Source organism: Sceloporus occidentalis, unplaced genomic scaffold (assembly GCF_023333645.1).
Source record: "Sceloporus occidentalis isolate IW3139 unplaced genomic scaffold, rSceOcc1.0.p SCAF_2, whole genome shotgun sequence".
NCBI lineage: Eukaryota > Metazoa > Chordata > Lepidosauria > Squamata > Phrynosomatidae > Sceloporus > Sceloporus occidentalis.
In genome coordinates this window covers 88,733,403-88,757,607 of record NW_028316982.1, presented here as the reverse complement: position 1 = coordinate 88,757,607, position 24,205 = coordinate 88,733,403, and the positions used below count along the sequence as shown (strand labels likewise).

General features: G+C 39.5%; 1 protein-coding gene across 2 annotated transcripts in view; it reads right to left on the bottom strand.

Moving 5' to 3' along the window:
• The window catches only part of LOC149318655 (adhesion G protein-coupled receptor A3-like), a 480,532-nt gene that overhangs the window by 88,583 nt on the left and 367,744 nt on the right, over positions 1-24,205 (bottom strand). Inside the window, exons 13-15 of one of the 2 annotated variants that reach the window (XM_089510223.1) lie at positions 20,577-20,705; positions 13,487-13,694; positions 12,317-12,525 (exon numbers count right to left, since the gene is read on the bottom strand). In XM_089510223.1, the coding sequence (XP_089366349.1) occupies positions 12,317-12,525; positions 13,487-13,694; positions 20,577-20,705 (546 nt within the window). The remainder of the gene's footprint in view (positions 1-12,316; positions 12,526-13,486; positions 13,695-20,576; positions 20,706-24,205) is intronic. The other variant, XM_089510222.1, reaches the window with a different exon arrangement.

The window sequence follows — 24,205 nt, the reverse complement described above, 5'->3', positions numbered from 1 at the left end:
ACAAGACTTATGCTTTCACATACAAACTGTTTGCTCCTCCTTTTCAAGGATGTAGAACCCAAACCAGGAAGCCTTTAATTCACCACAATTATCTGCTTTTTCTGAATTGGGAAATTATGGTTACCAACTTCAGAACAAGCCTGGATATAGAACCAACTTCAAACCATGTTTAATTTCCCAGCTTTTGAAGTTGGGACTCTTGGGCCGGTTACAGACCGGCACTTTAGTGCGTGACGAGCACGCACTAGGGTTACAAAAGGGCGGTGCTTCCGCACCGCCCTAACCCTAGTGCGTGTTCGTCACGCACTAAACCGCGGCGGCCCTTCCATATGGCCGCCGCCGTGAGGACGTCACGGCCGCGCCGCCTCTAGACAGGGCGGCGTGGACGTGACATCCTTGCTCCACGCCAGGGCGCTTAGTGCGCCCCGAACACAGAGCAGGAAGGAGCTCCGTTTCGGAGCTCCTTCCTGGTTTAGTCCGCTGGGCGCAGCCTTCAGATGGCTGCGCCCAGCGGACTAAAAGAGAAAGGGGCCAAGCGGTCCCTTTCTCTTCTCCCCGCCGCCGTGGGGTGTCATTGGGGCTTGAAGCCCCAGGGACACCCCTTTTCAGGCTGTGGGGAAGCGGCATTTTGCTGCTTCCCCGCAGCCTAAAAGTGGCGGATCAGGGCCTCAGCGGCTGCCGCTCTGCACACTGAGGCCCCAATACTCCGGGGAAAGGGGCGGGTCCAGACCGCCCCAAATGGGCAGTCTATAACCCGCCATAGTTTTCTCAATGAGAAATAGAATGAGAGCTATCCAAGGTGCTGAACCTATTATAGGCATAATAGTAGCTGCTGTTGGTAAAGACTGTGCCATGCCAGTGGAACTGTTTTCCAATGAGGTGTAGTCATCACTGAAGGAAAGCGCCAGTCATTATGCCACTTATGCTATTTTTAATTTCTTGGGGGGGGGGCAACTGTGGAGTGTTCTTGCTTATCTTAACTACAGAGATGGCATGAAAAAAGTTTTTAAAGACCAACAGTTGCTCAGTTCTGAATCTAGGGCAACATTTATCATGTGACTGGTACTTTTTTCTTGTGTGTCTTCCAGCCATTTATGTTTTATGGTGATCCTAAAGTGTACCTGTCATAGGGTTTTCTTGGCAAGATTCGTTCAGAGGGGGTTTGCTATGCCTTCCCCTGAGTCTGGGAGGATGTGGCTTGCCCCAGGCCACCCAATGGGTTGACATGGCTGAGTTAGGATTTAAACCCTACTCTTCAGAGCCATAGTCCAACACTCAAACCACTACACCATGCTGGTGCTCATGACTGGTACTAATCCATTGTAAGTTATAAATAAAAATGCAGTCTTACCTAGATGATGCTTCCCAGATGATTATGATTCATTTCCTGTTTTGTTGTGAAACATTTTCCATAATGCTGGGCTGTTGAACTCTCCCTTCATTTCTTTTTTTTAAAACTCTCCCTTCATTTTGCTCTCTTCCCTCTATAGGACTATTATTCCTTCTTCTCCATCTTACTTAGCCCTCTCCACTTGACAGCACTTGCATTTTACCCAATGCCAGGGTGTCACTAGGATGTGTGGGCTATGTGGTTCAGACCAGGTGATACCCTAAGGGGTGTGTGACAACACTGCTCAGCAAACAGCTGCCTTTTGGCAGAAGTGAATGGTGACATTCACCTGTGTATCTTTAAAACACTGGGGCTCCTTGGAAGAGATGGTGTGAGTGGGGCAAGGCTCAGTGGTAGAGGCCTCAGGTTTTTATTTGTTTTTAATTTTTTAAATGATTAATTTTTAATTTCTTTTGATTTTTATAAAAACATCTCATTTTACCAAATTTTCATTTTAACTACATGAAACTGTGTATACATAAATGCATGTAGACTGTGTGTATGATGTTAAAATTTAAAGGTATACTTTTAATTCTATGTCAGAACTGTTTACAGTACATTCACTAATATACAAGAATTATGATTTATGAGTAATGTTAGTACAAGAGCACTACTAAGGATTCTGTATGATATGGTATGGGAGGAGGTAAATGGAGGGGGGGTTGACACCATGAGTAACCACACTGGGTGATGTCAATCCTAGTGACTCCACTGACCAATGCTTCAACCTATCCTCTCCCAGTAACTTTACTTTCCCACGTTTGTTGTGCCTATCATTTGGTGCTGCTTCCAAATTCAAACAGATGACAGAAAGTGCACAGTTCAGAGCTTAGTTTCTATATCAATTACAGGAAGAGAGGCAACACTTTACAGGAGACATTATTAATCCCAATAATCTTTTCTTGGTAACATTATTCTAACTCCTACTCTCCTTAAAACTGGCAAAAGAGGTGGAGGTGGAGAGAGGAATAGTGAAACCCGCCTGGGATAAGGTATCTGGCTGATATAAGCTCTCTTGTCCTGAGCTTTCATTTCCAAGTGGATTTGGATGAACTGTATCCCCAATCAATAAGGAGTTCAGGCGAATGAAACAGGGCTCATTTCTTTCAAAAAGTTGAAGAATGATGATCAGCCTGAATAATAAACACAATTGTCAGAACCAGGTTGGGGGGGGGGGGATTCTGCGAGGCTGACCAAACCTTTTCCAGTTTCCAGCCCAGGCAAAATGGACAGAACTTTCACTGTGCAAGATAGGCTCTGCTGCCAAAACCCCTTCTGTCCAACTGAATATGGGTCAGATGAAACCCAGACTTTGGAGGATATCACAACAAGTTAAAAGAGTCAAAGAGGTAACAATATTCACTGCTCCATAAACCTTGGACAAAATCTTTACTCAGAAGCCATGAACCAAAATGCCAACGATTTCCCAGATTTAGTTGCAGGTTACAGAACAACCACCAGAAACAAGATTTTATAAGACACAGCTATATTTGTAGTGGTGTAGTGGTTTGAGTGTTGGACTACAACACTGGAGACCAGGATTCATATCATTGCTCAGCTATGGAAATTCATTGAATTACCTTAAGCAAGTCATGTTCTCTCAGCCTCAAAGGCAAACTTCCTTCTGACTAAATCTTGCTAAGCAATCTCTGTGATAGTTTTGTCTTAGGATCACCATAATCAGAAATGACTTGAAGGCACACAACAACAACAACAAACAGCAACAACAGCATTTGGCTGGAAACCTAAGTAGAATCAATTGTTGAATGGTGAGTCAAAATGTAGTAACCCCATTGAATCCATGTTTCTATTCTAGTAAATAGAAGCAAAAGGATTTAGGTCACTGAGTGCAAAAGGAAAAAGAACAATTTGGAAAATGTGCACTATATAAGAATGGGAAAACAGAAATCCCTATTCTGTACAAGTATTGGACCAGAACATGACAGAGGAGCAGAGGCAGACTCCAAAAGGAGATGGGCCTAATGGGAGTCAAGGAAGAGAGAAAAACAGGCTTAATGTCTAATACCATTTATATCTCAAACCCTCAGTAACCCAAAGCAGATTTCATTAGGTAGTCAGAGCCTAAGCAGCCACAGTGATCCCACTCTCTGCAGATAAATGAGACAATTGGGGCGGGGGATATGGATTAATGAAATACGAGTTGCAACTAATTAAGAATGCTTCAGCTCTGGCCTTATTAATCTTAGCCAACCCTGGTGCCTAGTGCTTATTCGAGGCTCACACAGAATGGCAACATTTTCCAGAATTCTTAGCAACCCACAACTTAGCAACCTACAAGCAAACAACTGTGATCACCTCTAAGAGGCCCAATTTTTCAGGGCAGCAAGTTGCCCTGTCTTTGGAAACATGATGAATAATATCTGTCTAGACGCAGAATTACAAACCTATAGCTCCTAATCTTCATGGTAATGATTTCTGGCATGGAGTTAATGTTATCAGACTCAAGGGATCCATAATTTTACATAATAAATAGGCATTCAATGCTTATGACTCAATTTATATTGGCAAATAAATATCTGGATGATAGGGGCACTAATTCAGATTTTAGGAGGGGCAAAAACCTCAGCAAGGTTTGAAAGGACTGCTCTCAAATATATTCAAGATTAAACTGGAGAACAAAACCAGAATAACATGTAAAATAAAAAAAACCCAAATATATTAAAAACAAAAAAAACCTGTGGAAAACAACAACATAAAAATACAAAAAATGTTGTAGTATACATAATAGTTCTTTGAGATATATTATCAGTACAGATCAAACAGTAATACATTTTATGGAGGCAGAGGGATCTGTCTTTGGCATTCATATCTAATACATAGGCCCATTTAAATATAGATAACAAAAACCATGGGGGATAGACAGCGTATTAGCCATAAGTACAACATGCCCTTGAAAAATAATGACAACTGCCTGAAGCAGTGCTGGTGGGAATGGGAAGAGAGGGACAGTAACTTTATCCCCTTCTAAAATGGCACTCTGAGTTTTAAAAAGACTGTGTCACCTGAGCAGAAAAAATTAATTGAGGAATGGCACTAAAGCATGTAGCTTTTCCTTTGTGCACAATGGGTGCAGATGTGTAGAATGTGTAACTGTTACACACGATTAATAGTTGAAAAGTTATTGAAGAGACTGCCCCATAAACAGAGAAGACAAAATTCCCATTGTTACCATGGGAAGATTGAGGATCTTATATAGAAGAAGCTGCACATTGTAGAGACCTCTAGGAATTGCAATGCTCTAAGCATAGATCTGTATTGCACCACCTTATGAGAACCCTCTCAGTGAGATCAGATTTTACACATGGAGGGCAGGTTTTGCCCTTCTCATAACACTATGAAAATAAGTTGTGCTTTAGTTTCCTTGGTAGGAACGAATGGCAAGTATTCACTAGGGTATGAAAAAGTATAAAAGTACAGCAGAAAGCATCTGAGTAGTGCAGTTTAAACCCCATATGGCGAAAATCGAGTCCTTTTTACTTTCCAAATTTCTCTTGCCTACTCATACTGGAGCTTGATGTTGTGAAATGGCTTCTGATAGAGAGATAGAAATGACATGGGTCACAGAAGAGTCAGCAATCAGCTGCTAGTTTGGCTGCCAGGGCCCAGGAAAGAACTCTTTAAGGGGGCCTTGGAAATGAGAGCCTTGGAAAAAGCTAGGACAATATAGGATTCTGGAGAGTTTGCTGTGTTAGCCAGTTAGGGCACCCCTGAAAATGCTTGAGTAGCAGTGACACCTTCCGGGCCCAAGAACTGTGATGGCGGTGGACCTGAGAATAAATCCAGATGTGTTGAAGAAATTCATATCTAGCTTTCCCATTCTGGTTCTACAAGCAAAGTGTACTTAGGAGAAGAGAAGTGAAAGAGAGATCAGAAGTACATTGTAACCCAGTAAATAATCACAAAAGGGAAGGGAGGGTTGGTTACAAAATGTACACATTCTCTGCATGTGTAGTTTTCTTTATGCCTTCCTCTGGGGATTTCCTAGATCAGGTTCTTCTGATAAGATGATAACATAGGCACTTTACAGACGGCCCAAAAAGGCGGTCTGCCGGTGCTGGTGTTTGCTGCGCGAAGGAGCTGCAGCGGACAAACTGCGCGGCTCCTCTGCGCAGCAAAAAGAAGCCGCAAAAAGCGGCTTCTTTTTGCAGCGCCATTATGACGCTGCAAAGTGCCATTGGTGCACTTGTGGCGTCCTAATGGCGCTGAGATGTGCAGACGCTAAGCGTCCGTTATGTCAAAATGGCAGCGCCCATGTAGAATGGGCGCTGCCATTTTGTACGTGCTTGGCATGTACTGCCTTTGTTGTTGCGGGCCTTCCAATTGATTCCAGTTTATGGCAACACTAAGGCGACCCGATCATTGGATCCCTAGTATGTGCCAAGCACGTACTTTTGGCGGTGTGGAACCCACCATAGATAAGATAATATAAGCTCTTGTGAATCATAGGGTGCATTTACGGTGTAGAAATAAAGCACTTTGACATCACTTTAAGTGGCATGGCTCCATCCTAGAGTATCCTGGGATGTGTAGTTTTGTAAGGCAGAAAGCCAGTGTGATGTAGTAGTTTGAGCCTATGACTATGAGGAGTAGGGTTTGATTCCCAGCTCGGCCATTAAATCCACTGGGTGTCATTGAGCAAATAACATTCAGGGGAAGGCAATGGCAAACCTTCTCTGAACAAATCTTGCCAAGAAAATCCAATGATCGGGTCGTCTTAGTGTTGCCATAAACTGGAATCAATTTGAAGGCACGCAACAACAAAGGCAGTAGCACTCTTTCGCTGAGAAGGCTAAAGACCTTGTAAAACCACCAATCCTAGGACTCCACAGGATAGAGCTACGGCACTTAAATGATGTCAGTGTTGATGCACCCTTAAGTCTGATTTCTAGTCTCAATCCCTGCTTCTGACCAATCTGTCTTGTGTCTAGGGCCCCTGTCAGACTGCCCCAAGCAACTATAAAGGATGTGTATGAATGTAAAATAAATAAAGAAATCAAATACAAATAGGTGATTTTTGCCATGGAACCCACTCCCACACCAGCTGCACCCTTTCTGCTATTTAAACTTGATTTTGCTCCAAACCCACATACAGCTGTAGACATTAGCACAAGGAGTGTTATTTTAAATACCAATCTACATAAGACCTATGCTGCAATAATTATTTACAGAGCCTGATGTTTCCAGTATTACAACAACACAGTCTGCCCTTCCCCTGGTAATTAAAAAGGGAAGTGCAGATCTCATCTGGGATAGAATAACACCTGATTCTTCAACTTAAACATTTCTTTTAGATCAAACATGAATGCAAGGGGACAGGCTTGTGGATTGAAACATGTCAGTGGATAGGCCAGAGCTAAAATGTTGTTATATGTAGCAATACTTCCTCAATGCTGCCGCTCCAGCACCACCAGGAGCTCTGGTGGCACAGTGGATAAATGCCTGTACTGCAGCCACTCACTCAAAGCCAGAAGGTTGTGAGTTCAATACCAGTGAAAGGGCTCAAGCTTGACTCAGGCTTGCATCCTTCCGAGGTCGCTAAAATGAGTACCTGATTCATATTGAATTAACTGCTTAGACACTGTTAATTCAGTATGAGTCAGTATATAAATGAAGCTGTATAATCCTTTGCTTCATGTCATTCAAGGAGCAATGGACTATCAGCCAAAAAAGATTAGTTATTTCTCTGCCTCTTCAGTTATCTCATGCAAGCCCTTCTGTCTCACTTTGTACTTACCAGTGAAACCACTATGATAACATGTCTCTGTTCTCTATTGTATTACGTGCAGTCCCAGAACTTGTTGAGTTTATCCATTCTGGTAACTAATCATGCTTCACCAACTTTTTCTGTGTTTGCTTTTTTACCCCATACTCATTTTGTGGCTTCTGCTGATCTCTCTCTCTCTTTCTCTCATACGCAGGCATACATACACACACACACACACACACACACACACACAGTATGGAGTCTCATATATTGTTTTCTCCAATCTATTTTACTAGTTCTTTTATTTCTTTCCAGAAGCGTCACTCAAAGCACTGGCCCAACTCCATTTGTTAGTCCAAACTAGAGTGAGCCACTACAATTGGATTTACTTACATACTGACTGACCCTACTCTACTCTGGCTGGGACTAGCCAACAGCATTCTGGCCACTATATCTATATTTGAATATCTAAACAGTTTAAAAAAACTTTTTAAATCCTATATTTCACTTCTCTTCAAGAATCTGTGTTCACTATCTGCCTTTTAAATAGTTAAACAATTTATGTTTTAAAATTATTTTAAATGTAGTAGTGAATGTATGTGTATACATGATATGGTGCTGCTATATGGCCTCATCCAATAGAAGAACAACAAGCAAAAGAAGAAGAAAAAGAAGTAGTAATAGTAGTAGTAATATTGTAAACTAAGCTAGTGGTGGCATTTCATATCATATGACCACGTTGCTCCTAAATCAATACAGCAGAGAACACAAAATGATTTCAGGTTGGTCAAGGACTTTTCATTCCATTTCTAAAGACTATTCTCTTCTTTTTATGACTCACCATTCCTAACATCAGCTATAAGGAACCTGACAAGCCAACTAATTAGAAACCATATCATACAATCTCATGATTTGTCATACCAAATTCATGTCTGTCTGTCAACGTATGTCAGGTGCACAAGCTCAAAGGCAAACGGAGACAGGGGCCCCATAGCCTGCGAGTGCTGAGGGAGGACTATGAAGACTGTCTTCATGCCAACCTTTCAACATCTGTGGAAAGCCAGATGTTCTCAGAACTCTTTATGATGCTCAGTAATATCAAAATGGTCCTTTAACCACAGCTGGAGGATTTGGGGCCATGACACACATCTCTTGGCTGGAATTGGCTGTAGGGTCATCTCTTGAACACCAGTTCCCTTAATGCAGAAAGCATGGAGCCAATGCCTAATCTACAGAGATCCTGGTTTTAGCTTTACCGTGCCTGACCATGTTCCAGTAATTCCTGGAAACATTTTTTTTTATCTCAAAGTATTTTTTTAATTTACATTTTCCATGAAGTATGCAACTTTTTCAATAGAACTCTTTTTAATACAATTAATAAAAATACAAATTTCTTAATGGGTATATAACAAAAACATAATGCAGATTCTCACAGACAATCATTTTACTACTTCTTTTGATCAATATTTAACATAAACAGAACTTTCTGCAAAACAAATTCCTTTTTGTTGTGCCTATACAGTATAAAACCTCTGATTAGTTCTTTTGTTCTAGAATAAACTCTATGCCTATCTGATTGGAAAAGGAGCCATTCTTCTGGAACAGTTGAGAAGGAGCCATCCTACTTGGAAAAGTTGAATATTTATTGGAAAGTGAAAAAATAAAACAAAAAATAAAACCTAAGCCTCTTTAGCACATAGCCAAACATTAATAATGATTCTGAATATTATGTTGCACCTACAGTTTAACACGCAGCTGTCCTAATTTAGGCATACATTTCATCTTGTTCCACAGCAGGACATGCTTGAAGTAATGCATATAATGTTCACCATCACCATTGCCTTACTAAGGCACTTTGTTTCACTCTGGCTAACCCTTAACACAATAATATTCTACTAAGATTCATATTTCCACATAATTATGGTCCCTGCAGTTATATTTCTTTCAAAAATAAGAATTCTTGCATCAGTTTCTATATCTCAGTAAAACACATGCCATGGGAACTTCTCATAATATTCCAGAGGAGCTTGGCCTGGACATCTTCCCCAATAGATTGCTTCACCACACTTGCATACATACTTGACTGCCCCTTGCCTAGTTTAGGATTATCTGTTTAAATCTTCCAACAGCTTTATGGGAGAGAGCAACTTAATGAAAACCACCCTGTAAGTTCCCTGCCTGAGGGGGATACAAATCTAGATCTTTCTAGTCTACTTCCAAAACTCTACCCATGGCACTCTAATCTCGTTCACTTGCAATACTTGACCTAGGCAGTGGTGTTACTAGGGTTGGTGTCACACAGTGCAATAACTCATGGTGTCACCCCTGGCATTGACCTCCTCCCATACCAGACCATACAGAATCCTTAGTAATGGTTTGGGACTAATGTTACTCATAAATCATAATTCCCATTTACTAATTTATTTGTTTATTTATTTATTTATTTATATCCTGCCTTTCTCCCAAAGTGGGACCCAATATATCAATGAATGTAATGTCAGCAGTTGTGACATAAACAACTACCAAAATTAGAATTATTCCTTTAAATTGCAATATCATATGCACAGCCTAAATATACATTGTTTCATGTGGTCAAAGTAAAAATTTGGTAAAATGTGATGTTTTTGAAGAAAACTTAAAAAGATAAATTTTATTTTAATTTTTTAATTTTTATTATTAAAATATTAAAATTCTTAAAAAACAAAAGCAAAACCTGGGGCCTATTCTTTCCCTTCTCACTGAGCCTCACCCCACTCACATCATCTCTTCAGTTTTTAAAAGGGATGCAGGCAAACATCATGGCCCATTTCTGCCAAAAGATAGATGTTAGGGAAGCAGTGGTTTCACTCTCTCTCAGGGTGTCACCTGATGCAGTCCACATCCCTCACACACCCCAAGTGATGTCCATGGATGATGCACATATCATTGTTTTGCTTCCCCTATACTACAGTGTGCCCTTCCCTTACGTGGGGGATCCATTCTAGGGCCCCACATAAAGGAAATGATGCATATGGAGCCCCATTGAAAACAATGGGGCTTGTGTCTGTGGTGTTGGCACCATTGCCTCTTCCAGTGTGCAGCTTTTAGTGTAAGCTGAAAGCTGCATATGGCACACTCGCATATGACATGGGCACACTGTAGTATTACAGAATACAGTTGCCAATTCATTTCCAGGCAAGGTACGAAGTGTTGGTTATTACTTTTATAGCCTTACATGGTTTGGGTCCAGGTTACAGGATCACCTTCTCCTGTATAATCTGCTCCATATTCTCAGGTCCTCTGGGAGACATCTAATTCGGCCAAAAAGTCAGCCAAAACTAGGCTGACTTTTACCTAGTGGGCAATTTCTTCGGCTGCCCCCATACTATGGAATAACCTGCCTGAAGAGATTTATTAGCTCAAGATGCTGTCTGAGTTTAAATCAGCAGTAAAAAGGAGTCTCTTCCAGCAGTCCTATCCAGATTTTTTTAAATTATAGTTTTAAAGTATATATTGATAGATTTTAATACATATTGATTTCATATATGTTTTATATTTATAAAAATGTATGACCATGGCAACAGGCTCATTTCAGAAATATGCAACCATTTTACATTAGATCAACATAGACATAGCTGGATAAACTAAATGTATGAATTGCTGTTGTTTTTACATACTAAGATTTAGTATGTAAGATTTAGTAACTAACTCACACATTAGTATATAAATTCTCTCTATAGCCAACAGGATATGTAACACTATTCCTGTCAAAATGACATGAACGTAGTATTGAGATATATGTAACAATACAAAAATCTATTCATGCTATTTAAGGAGGGGGGAAGAAAAAGTAGACTTTGACTTCACAAGACTATGCAAAGTTTTAATTGCATCACTTAAAACTCAAATCAACTGGCTCAAATGGGTGCGGCACCTGCAGCATCAACAGGTGTTTTTTGAAAAATACTCTGGATATCCAGGGCAGAATTCCCTATTAAATGATAAAGAGTTAAAAAATCTGAAGCATTTTAGAAGTGCTGAGCAGCTGGCAGCATTTGATCTTCAGATGGATTGCAAATTAGTATGCAATGAGTGAAGAGGAATTAATCATGCAATGCTGAAGACATTCATTTTAATAAATCAGATAGTAGTAATATTTATATTTAACTATTCATTGTCACAGCCTTGAGCCATGATTGGTCGACATCTGTGCTCCATCTGACAGAAGCAGATTGGTATTCTCTCCACACGTCCTCTCAATATCTGTCGTCTGTGTTTTCTGTCCTTTACACATTATACACACACAATGCATTATTTACTCAACTATAAGCCTTTCAGTAATGTTCATAAACAGCACCTTCCATATGCAGATACACAGCTGAGTTACTGCTAGATTCAATAGTACATGGCAGACATAGGTCTGAATAGCCCTTATGAATACTGCAGAAAAGGTTCCTAAGACATTTTTCTCCCAGATGCTTCGTTCACTATTTATGTTTATTTTGTCTGATGTAATATCTAATTTAGAGTGTCCTCCATATCTGCTATAGTAACTTTATGTTTAACACACTTGCTAAATAACTGCATTATGAACTGCAAGTATGACTGAGGGCAGACCTCAGCAGCTTTATGTGTTTGCACTATACAGAAATGTTTTCCTTTAGAAACAACCATTTAGTAAAAAAGATGCTGTCATCAGCATAAAAACTTGAATTTCAAAAGCAGCCAGAATGAGCCACAGCAGCCTGGTTTAGAGTAGCAAGCAATCTTATTCTTTCTCCATTTATTAAATGATTCAATATTGCAGTATTCCAGTAACTAATTAGTATGATCAACACAGTACTGGACATGGGCAAGGACAGACATCTCCTTCTGAGATGTAAAGGGCCAGGGAAATATTTATTTCATATATGTGGTCCAAAAATGTCTTTAAAAACACTCATGCTTTAATTAGTCCCTCGACAGAACTTTGATTTTCTAGTATTGCATTCCAAGTCATCCACTGCAAGGCCTGTGACGACATAAACAGACAAGCAGATCCCTTTGCTCTTTTAAATTACTAGCATTTATCTCACTTTCTTCCAAGCAAAAACATACACAGCTGAATGCAAGATTAATAACCAGGTACCACTAAGGAAGGACTGTAGTAATACAGATAGGGAGAAACACAGACATAGATACACTCATGCACAAATACACATTTTTTGAAGTAATATACTCACCATTAGCACTGCAAAGTTACCGAAGTGAGTACTATGAAGGGTTGTAATATTGTCTGCAGTGCTAATTATGTGGCACCCTTCTCCCCACCAGCCTCCATGTCCATCTAGAAGGTCAAAATCCCAAAACACTGCAATGGGGTTTATACCCTGTGTAAAGTGCTTCAAGGCTATAGTAAGAGGACTAGTGAGTTTTCCAATACTGCACCCATCTGCAAAAGGAACAAACTGAATTAGAGCAATGAAGTAGAAAATGCTTTATTGCTACATGGTCTGTACAGAGATTCTTAATGTTTTGTACACACAGACTCTGTCTGTCTCCTGCTATCCTACCATTCAGGGGAAACAGTACCAAAAATCCTTCTTTTTGTCTGTCATCATAAAAGCCATCTACAAAAGTTTGGAATAGTTAATATTATCCACAATTTCCATTCTGCTCAGCTAGTCTTCAAATCACAACTGTGCTACTTAGTAAAACTAGATTTGCTGTTTAAGAGATGATTGCATCAAGTAACAGCAAAAAATGAATATAAAATAAAATAATTAAAAATCAATTTATTTGACATAATGCCTATGGCATTTTTCCGGAATAAAACTCAGATTAAAACCTCCTAAAATGTGAACACAATTCAAGATCAAGTAAAATGTTTAAAATTGCATGGACTGAATATTTAATCAAAAAGAAAAATCTTTAGCCTACAGCTTTCACCTTTAAAAGCACTTGTTTCAGACTTATCTTATGAAGAGGTACAGACTGATGACTATGAATATACATGCAACAGGACTCCCACCCCCAATCCCCCCCCCCCCCCCGTTCCCACCAATCTTAAATTGTAAATTTCCATGAATTGTTCTTCAGTGCCTATGGTCAAGATTTTTTAAAAAGCCATGTTCCTCCTTCTCTTCATAAGCTACCTTGACTTTATTTAGCAACTTCAATAAGCAATATAAATAAAGCTAGAAAGGGAGAATCATATGTTGACAGCTACATTGCTTCATTGCTATCCAAGTTTATTTGAATAAAACTACACAGGTAAGAATAAACCCAGACATTTGGGTTAAAGCAGAGGCAATCACACACCAGCATACCTGCATACTCCACTGCACCATCCTTTTATATAGTCTAATGTACAGCCAACCTTTCAGATTAAAGAAGCAGTACATAACACTTACCTATTTTAATGAAGACAACTGGTGTGCCAATGGTCCTGGGCTTCCCGTAATCTGCAAGGTTAGATGAGTTTGCAGTGCTCGGGAAGAGTTTTCCATTCCGAAAGGCAATAAACTGTAGCTTGCAAGAGGAGTTATCAACAGATTGCAAGGGTGAAGATGAAGAGAAGACAGACCGTGGCAAATGAACTGAAGCTACTGCCACAGCGATCTGTACAATGAGAGGAAAAAAAGAAAATTTAAAATGCAAATCACAACAGGGTAGCTTTCATTATGTTTTAACTCCGATATGAGAAATGTACGCTGCCTCTCTTTTCCAACATACTCGAAGCAACCAAAGGAGCAGGAGCTGTAACCATGGGAATAGGATTGGTACGGTGCATATTAAAACAGAAAACGTTTTGATTGAATGTGAGAGTCTGTATGGTCAAGCTCCCTGCTGCAGAGGTGAGAATGGTTCTTACCATGCCTGCTAGAGGGGCCATCAACACTGCAGATCTGATTTAAAGAGACAACCTCTACCAGGTTTTCTCCTTCACTTAAAACAGAATCAGACAACTTACATTAAAACATATTTCTCTGAAAGGGTAATTAAAGGGGACTGAAATGTGTTTTATTAATACAAAGAATTGCATCAGGGGATTACTCTAAACACTGAGTTATGCAATGCAGTCAGTTTCCTGGACCATGATTTCATGCTTACGAAAATCAGTCCTCTCACTGTTGCAAGAAATGTGAATTATATATATTTAACAGAAATATGTTAGTGGAAAAGAGGGTAATCTATCAAGGCTGCCTGAATGCAAGGCTGGGACAGAGTTGTGATTGTGTGGAGTGTTCTTCAGGTTCTTGAAACAAACTGCATGCATGTATACCATTAAATTATTAAACTGATTTGCCTCCTACTACTTAACTCCTCTTTCTTTTATACAAGTGGTGACCTTGTCATAATTAAGCCCAGAGGCATGTATGAAAAGGAGCACAGTGGGTGGAGGTGGGAGAAAGAGAGAGAGAGGAAGCAAAACAAAAAGCAAAACAGATGAACTAAGAGGGTGCCCTGAGATTTACAAACTCTTTTATTAAAACAAGAGGAATCACTGTATATGCCCAGCAGCCAGGCAGAGTTTCTCTGGCACACTATTAATATGCACTGACCCACAATAGTATATATACAAATTCCTTTGGAAAACACAATAACAACAAAATAAACCTTGCCATCATAGAAACATATATGAGATGACAATATTTATTCTCAGCTGTAATAAACTGACATGTAAACAACAAGCAACTAAGCTATATAAATGCTCCCCAAGGGCACATAATCACTGTGATGATGATATGGTGAAAGAATAAAATTTGAATTTGTCAATAGCAAGGAAGGAGGGAAAAGGTTTTTAATTAAGATGTTTATACCAACATTTCCCTTTTGGGCCAAGGGAGGGCAATGCCCTCACTGCTTTCCCCTGCAGATAAGTCAGTGCACAACCACAGGCTATTCCAGTGAGTCTTGTTATTTCACTGTCTATCAGGTTTTACAGACCGGACTTTAAGATTTAGATTCTAGAAAACAGTGAAATAGTGTGGGATGATGATGATCCAACCATCACTTTACCACCACTGCTGCTCCCACCATTACTTCAGTTCAGGTGGTCTTTGTGGTACTATTAAAATAGCTACTTATTCAATTTACTGTTACATTTTAATACCATGGAAAGTGTTGAACAGTTACTTTCTGCCACAGACATCAAAACAAAAATGCCTTAGACCATTTCTGGCTTTTACTCTGCATATTGTTAAGTCTCTTTTAAGACTTGATGAATGAAACTGACAACAGATTGTTAGATAAGGCAAACACATTTGTGCATCTGACCTGGAATTGGGGAAAATTCAAGGAATGGTCAAAATGTACTATGTTGTCCTCAGAACACAACTGATGAGCAAACTGTTTGCAAGTGGTTACACACCCACCACAGTAGGTAACACTTGATCAAGCTCCAAAGCAATGGGACTTTTGTAGACCACTTTGGTAAAATCTATTAATCCACTGAGTTTACTCCATCTCTCTATCTATCATCCATCCATCTATCTTAGAGATGGAAAGAATAATGATACTATTTTTTAAATGCCCCCAAAGAATGTTTTCTAGCATTGAAAAAGTCTGTTGAGAAGACCCTTGGACTGAAAACAATCTCCACAGTTCAAGACTCATTCTGCACAAGGTTGCACCTGGTTTTGTGCAGAAAAGAGTAAGTTGCTCATAAAAATAATATTTCTATGCAGATTATTAATTTCTGCACAGAAAAAGCTATTATTCTGCACAACATTTGCACACAGAAAACAGAATTTTATGCATAGGAAACAGCAATTCTGCAGTATTTCTGTGCAAAATGTTGTTTTTCTACATAGAAAATGCTGTAGGTTTCTATGTAAAATAATAATATTTTGCAAAATAATTTCAAAATTATGAATAGGCTTTAAAAACTGCAAGGTCTTCTAAGATTTTCTTGCAGTGGGAAGAAAACAGCTAAAGTTACTTGTTCCTTCTTTTGAGAAGAAAATTAGAGGAAAAATTACATCCCTAATCTACTCATCCCTTTACATGTTGCCCTTCTTTTCACCAAACTGGCACTCAAGGTGGCTAAGTCCCAAGATTCCCTTAGGGACTAACAACCAAACTAAAACCATTCATGGCTGAAAAGAAACTTCTAGCAGTTCAGTCAATTCCTACAGATGGATTTTTTTAAAAAAAAATCATATTACTTCTTTGTCAAGCCAGAAAAAGAGTCATTTTCCATTTATGGCACCAGGACAACAAGAACAACATGCCACTATTCATAATATGCACTTTGTTAATTATTACAAACAGCATTTTTCCTTTCAAATGTTTTAAGAATGTCTTATATGAAACAATACATGTGAGGTATAACCGTTCACCTCACATTACATAGGCAGGAGTAACTTATTAAAAATAACAAGTAATGAGGCAAAATGAAGTTGTCCTGGAAGATGAGAATGCTAAAGGAACAAAACTGGATATAGCTCTCCTGCTCTGCCTGCTTTCAATCAACATGAAAATGGTTGTCTTGGAGTGAGGATGCAACACTGAAAATGTGAGTTTTGGAGAGGACTTTAGTCAGTGCATGATTAGAACAGGATTCTGATCCTCCCAAAAACCAAAAATATTGGTCATACCGATGGACTTACACCATGCTGACGCACTCACAGGATGCCAGCCTATGTTAATTACTTTTGAATAATACAGAAGAAAGGAATTGACGGTTTTTAAAATGTTAACTCTAAAGGTAACTAATGGAGGCCTGTAGCTGTAACTAATTATTTTGCAAGTCCTGGGATGTCTGTAATACTAATCAACAAGATTTTTTTAAAAGTCTGGTATCTACAGACATAAGAGTAGTGAGGTTAGAATAGCATGAAGCCTTTTCTTCATCATTTGCAAACAAGACAATGAACACCTTATTATAATGTGCATTCTTGTTTTTAAAGGGAGGGGGGATTAAGATGAATTTACTTGTTACAACATTGTAGTTGCATTCAAATCAAACGCTTAGGTACCATGATTACAGTGCAATCCTTTGTATCCCTAATTAAAAGTCCCATTAAGTTCAATAGAGCTTTCTCTTAAATGCGTAGGCCTAGTAGGTGTGGGGAAAGTGTAATTGTCCCAGTGTCCTAATTGCCTTCTAGGACCAAGATGGGAGGGAGAGAGAGGCAGGCTAGCTCCACCAGGCCTGCCTGGAAGAAGAAGAGCCCTCCCTCCGGTCCATCTGCCTTGGTCCAGGCCTCAGAGAGAGAGAAGAATGCTGGACCTGATCCCCTGCCCCCCTCACCATTCCCTTCTCCTTTTGTGTCATGTCTTTTAGATTGTAAGCCTGAGGGCAGGGAACTGTCTATTATCCCCTCTGTTGTAAGCTGTCCGGATTCCCAGTGATTGGGCGGTATATAAATAAATCCTACTATTATTATTATTATTATTATTATTATTATTATTGATGATGACATGGGGAAAGACTCTAAAACATGTCCCATCCTTTTCTGAATATCACTTACCTTCCTATCAATTTCCCTTTGTTTTTATGCAGAGAGAAAAGGGAGAACCCTCCATATTAGTGTAGCTATTTGGGCAGCAAAATGAGGGCACTGCCTTCCTAAACAAGAATCCTATCCCCTCTCACCATGAATTTTTCTTTCGTTCTCGAAATTTCTAGCATTGTAGTAACTTAGAATTTCAGACAAGCATTTAGAAATATAGTTTAGGCAGGGGCAGGTAAAGTTACCAGTAGGATAGGGATGCTGCAAATGCAAGAGGTCTAGGTGTGAATGATTTTCAATGTCTTACTCTCTTCAGTGCTAGAAATTTTGGGAGTGAAGGAAAAATTCATTTGTGGATGCAAAACTTCTATGGGGGTGAGTTCCTCCTTTTTGCCACTCCATACCTACACTCCAGTGCCCCATTATCTCCAGTGCCAGACCAAAGACAGCAGACCCTTCATGGGTATTCCTGATGGGAAATGTGAATGGGATGGTGGACAATCCCTATTTTTTTTCCTGACTTCAGGTGGCAGCAGGACAGCAGCAGGAAATTGCTTCCAGATTGCATTCCCTTGCAGGGCAAGGATGTAAAGTAGGGGTTATGGAATCTCCTTGTTATCTCCCATTTGGCATTTCCCTGTGCCCTGCTTTCTCTACTAGTTAGAAGGCAAGCTATCCTTAGTGAAACCACACCAAATCCAAAGTGCGGCTAGAGGAAGGTTTAGGATTCAGGCATTTATGTGCCAGAGATTCTTCTCTCTTGCTATAAAATTGCAACTGTAAGTATCTAATATTCATTGACTACAGAAAAACGCAGGCAGAACAACTAACATTAGGCAGAGAAAATAGGAATAGCCAGGGCATTCTTTCTGCATAGGCTTTATTTTGTACAATCATTCCTTACCCCAACAGACTAAAGGAAAAATTAACTAAACAGCACCTGTAACTACCACAGTATTTCTCACCCCTTTTTTAATTGAAAAGACTTTTACTGTGAATGCCAGTCTGTTGGAATATGAATGTATGAATGCCTTGTATGCATTCATGTGTATGACAGTGTAAGCATGAGAGCCAATGTGGTATAATTGTTTGAGTGCTGGACTATGACTCTGGAGATTTATTTTTATTTATTTTATTTATTTAATTTATATGCTGTCTTTCTCCCAGAGTGCAATCCAAGGAGGCTTCAGGGTTGATTCCCTGCTTGGCCATGAAAACCCACAGGGTGACCTTGCTTGAGTCACAAACTCTCAGCCCCAGAAAACCTCATGCTAGGGTTCCCTTAGGGTTGCTATAAGTTGGAAATGACTTGAAAATACACAACAACAACATGTTGTTGGTAACTGAGATTGTCCAATCCTATCCTAGGTTGGGAAGTTGTAAATCGCAAGCATGTTTTAGATGTATTGGTAGGTGACACAACTAGTCATGTTGACCAGTGCAGTTGGAAAGAGCTTATATTGAATATACACATGGGTCAGAATGGAATCATACATCATAAGGTACACATAGAATCTCTTTCAGTACGTGAGCATGATTAAGAATTGTTTCTAGCTGAAATGTGCATGTTAAATTAGCTTTTATGAACACTGCAAGGAAAAGCATTTCAGTCAGACATACACACTAATCTCCAAGCTATTCAAAAATGTTTTAGTATTGGGACATAGCTGGTTCTAGAGCACAATAGAAACAAAATCTCTGGCTTTATTATACATGCTTCATTAATCTCAATACATAAATGAAAGTCACATGAACAAAAAGCTAACAGAGGCTTCCTATTTGAAGAGCTCCCACTGATTAATTGTATAAGCTCTCAGGCAGCTAATCAGCAAGGAAGGTATATCCTTATTTGCTTTCTCTTTCCTGGTCTAACGACATTTGCTAATAAAGCTGAAAATATATTGGAGTGGAAAATTCATATTACTATGTCTGGCAAGTGAACATCTGCCAATTTCCCCCCATTTTTTCCCCTTTCTAAACCCCAGAGAACCATATGTTAGGCTGTAGGACAGAAATTCCAGGAAAGAGCCATCTTTGGCTATAAAGCTTCCAATTCTGTCTGACTAAAGATGCAGACATAATGCATTTGTATTTTCCCACACAACTCCCTCCAAGGTTTTTTTTAAGGACAGAAATCCCAGGAAAGAGCCATATTTGGCTATAAAGCTTCCAATTCTGTCTGACTAAAGATGCAGACATAGTGCATTAGTATTTTCCCACATAATTCCCTCCAAGTTTTTTTTTTTAGTGGTAGCACCAGTTCATTCACTTTGTTCTTGTTTGATATATAGGTTTTAGAATCAATTAATTCATTTCAGAAAATGTTCACAGTCATCAAAATTTACAGAATCTTTTCTCATGGCAAAATTTTGTCTTGTGATTTCATGTAGGAGTCAGCTTCTGATTCTAATAGATAGCTTTAGGACCCTATCACATGGGGTTAAAATTCCATCTTACCTTTCCTGAACTCAGTTTTAATTTGGGAGGAAGCCGGGTGTTATTGAAAAGAAATTTCTGCTGAATTGCTGCCTCAGTCCATCCTGGGTGCAGCCTGGGTCCTGTAAGCTACTTTGGTGGCCATTTTTAAAAGTTGGAAGCTTCCAACTTCTAAAAATGCCCCCGAAGCGGTTTACAGGACCGGGCTTCACCCAGGCTGGACCCTGGAGGCGATTTCTTTGTGATAACACATGGCTTCCTCCTGAATTAGGAGTGAATTTGGGAAAGGTAAGCCGGGGTTTTAACCCCATGTGATAGGGTTCTGTGTCACCCACTATCCCAGGCTGCATCTACAGTGCAGAAATAATCCAGTTTGGCACAATTTTAACTGCTACGGCTCAATGCTATAGAATTCTGGGATCTGTATTTGGTTGTGGCACCAGAGCCCCTTAACAAAGGGGGCTAAATAGTTCACAAAACTACCAATCAAAGAATTTCATAGCACTGAACCATGGCAAACTGGTGTCAGACTTGATTAGTGTGGATGCAGCCCTAGTCTAAAGCAACTCAGATGGTTCCTAATGCAGTTTATACCATAACTTGTCACCTCGTCATCTGATGGTCTTTCTCCTTGCTTGGAACCTGGCTCCCAGACTCTCTCAACCTTCCGATCCAGAACTTGGCTGTGATTCAGAGGGGCACACATCCAATTTTCTGAGAAAATTCCTCTTACTAGCTGTCCCCATTGAGTAAAACAGAAGCAACAGGGAAAAAAAAAGAAAGGAAAGAAAGGAAGGAAGGAAATCTGGTTAAATCTACTTGTTTATTTAAAAGTTTTCAAAGGTGGCCTTGGAAGGCAAAATCCTTTCCAGGGCCCATTTCACATTCCACAGTTATAGCATTATGATTCCACTTTAGCTGCCATGGCAACATCCTATGGAATTCTGGGGTTTGTAGTTTGGTCAAAGGTCCTGGAGCTGTCTGTTTGGTTCTAAGTATCTGATTCTAAGCATCTCTCCTGACACTGCAAATCCCTATAATGAACTATAACTGTGCTGTGTGAAAATGTGTCTGTCAAACATACAGGCCAATACCCAACACTCTGCAGGCGCTGTTTCTGCCAATGGAAGCAGGTGATATAGAATGCCCCATTCTCTCATTCTACCTCCCACACACCCTAAAACATTATTACTAGTCTATGACCATAATAAAGGTTCTATTGGAAGCTGAAAAACCTCCAATAGAAAGTTAACATCCCAGGGATGGGATGGAGGAGAGACTGAAAGACCTGACACTATTGCAAGCATTATTTTGGATTTAGGCCAATGTCACAAATTTCAGTAATAGCATTTAAAATAAAATTATTTAAGATAAGTTAACATATAAGAATTTATAAATATGATCAGTAATAGTACAGATGATATAGTGAACAATTTGCATAAAAACAACTATTCCAAGTTCTGGCACCACAATTCAAAAAGGACATTGAGAAACTGGAGCGTGTCCAAAGGAGGGCGACTAAAATGGTGAAGGGTCTGGAAATCATGCCCTATGAGGAAAGACTCAGGGAGCTGGGGATGTTTAGCCTGGAGAAGAGAAGGTTAAGAGGTGATATGATAGCGCTGTTTAAATATTTGAAGGGATGTCATATTGAGGAGGGAGCAAGCTTGTTTTCTGCTGCTCCAGAAACTAGGACCCGGAGCAATGGATGCAAGCTAAAGGAAAAGAGATTCTACCTCAACATTAGGAGGAACTTTCTGATAGTAAGGACTGTTTGACAGTGGAACACACTCCCTCGGAGTGTAGTGGAGTCTCCTTCCTTGGAGGTCTTTAAGCAGAGGCTGGATGGCCATCTGTTGGGGATGCTTTGATTTAGATTTCCTGCATGGCAGGGGGTTGGACTGGATGGCCCTTGTGGTCCCTTCCAGCTCTATGATTAATGTTCCATGGAATTCTCAACTCTAAATGATACAATCCAGACTTTAGAACCTGGGAACCAAAACTAAAAATCTTGGCACTGTAGTTACTTTGGTACCAACAAGTGAAAAGTGTGGACACTAGAGAAGTCTGTTGCAGAAAGGATATTTCATAAGTAGGGAACCACAACTGTGAAGAATTGTAATAGTTCTTTACGAATTTTTGCTCCCACTGCTGTCCAGGTGTAAGATTTTTCTATCTTTCACATTGGAAGTTGGAGAAACTCTAGGAATTGCAGACTACAACAAAATAGCTATGGAAAACTTTTCTGCTGGAGGCAAACAATCACACAGGGATTTCTACAAATTATTCCCCTTCATATTAAGTCAGAAACCTACCCCCAGATCAGATACGCTACACCTGAAAGCACCAAAAGAATTTGAAACTAAAAGGCTGGTTTTGCACAGATTGTATGTTACTAGTTACAGTCTCAGAGGAAAGCAATGGCAAACTTCCTCTGAACAAATTTTGCCAATAAAACCCCATGATAAGTTCACCTTTGTGTCACTATAGGTAGGAAATGACTTCAAGGTACACAACAACAACAACAACAAAGTTATACCACAATGTGGTTGGGACGTTCATCCAGTGGAGAATAATGCATATCTAGTGTATGCCTATCCTTCCTGAAACATGGAACATTAAGCTGCTTCCATGCACAGATCCCTTTAACTGGTCAAGCAGCAACAGACAGATTTGGAGATCTACAACTATTAGCTGAGTACAGGTTAAAAACAAAAACAAAAACATAACCCAATGAATGAATCTATGAAGTAAAACAAAATAAAACAAGAACAAAAAACAAAACAGAATAGTAAGGAAAATGGAAAATTCTAGTACATTAAAGCATGTCTTAAAATGAAATGAACTTGCCCAGAACCTCTGTTTAGCCACTTAAAAAATCTCTACCAAATGACTGATTACTAATAACTCTGGTTTTTAAAAAATCCAAAAATTTAGTTTTTAAAGTGATTGGGCTTGTAGATTTTATCCTCACATGTACTCATGAGTACCAACGACTGCTATTAGCTTCCAGTCAGTGAAACAATGAATCCATTCCAGGTTTTAGTCCAAACTGTAACACAACTATCCAGGGAGATGAACCCAAGTGATGAGTGCTTTTAAGCTTCAGGTTAGTCATAAGAAACCACATTCCTGACAATTAATACAGCAATTTAGCAAGGGCAATAGCAAGTACATCTTCATACCACCTACCAGTGCACTCCCTAAGTGGTTTACAATGTGTAAGTTAATTGCCCCCAACAAGCTGTGTACTCATCTTAGAAACTTCAGGAGGATGCAAGATTGAGTTGACTCTGAGCCCCTGGCTGGAACTGAATTCACAACCTTGTTTGTGAGTAAGTGGCTGCAGTACAGACATTTAACCACTGCACCATCAAAGCTCATTTTAGTGGGAAATATTTATTCCATCTATATAATCTGTGCATTACTAGCTACGTCAGAATTGTAACCACAGTGGTTACTGTGATCACCATGAGGAAGAAGAAACAGCTTCTCTGAGAACTTTTAAAAAACTGTATGGAGGATCTTTATTCCATTCATATCATCAATATTGGAAAGAAACTAAAAGTCCAGTAGGAGCATCTACCTACTATCAGTCAAGCTCCATAATCCTGTTCATTCAAAACAGATCAGTCTTCTCTCTCTCTTTGTTGGATATCCACCAAAAAAAGCAGTCTCCTCCCTGGGACAATCTCCTGTCTGCCATATGAAGCAGTAGCCATGACAGAATAATTAATGCAAAACAACCCTCTTGCTGCTGAAAGGATAGCTTAATTAAGGCTATCATTCTCAAACCATTTATTTTATAAAAGCCCCACTGAAGTAATTTGGACTACTCTAGAGACAATTGATTATGCTTTGAACCTTATTTGAACAAATCTGAATATCCCACAAGAAACTAGATGAAATATTGACATAGGCGATCACTCCACAATAACCAAATTTATCAGGACATTTACATACAACCTGTGGTTAATCCATTCTGTGATTTCATTTATAAAGAAGTTACTTTTTGCATCTTAGTTTAGAGCCAAAGGAGGTAATACAGGGATAAACAATGCACAATTAGCACTGTTACATTATTATACCAAAACTGAATTATAGAAGTCTTTAAGTTTGCTCACATGTACTTTTTTGCCATTTCAGTCTCCTGTCATCCTGGATCTCCAATCACTGACCTAACCATTGACCAAAGTCAGCCACTGTCATCATATCCAATTCAGCAGCCAACTTCAC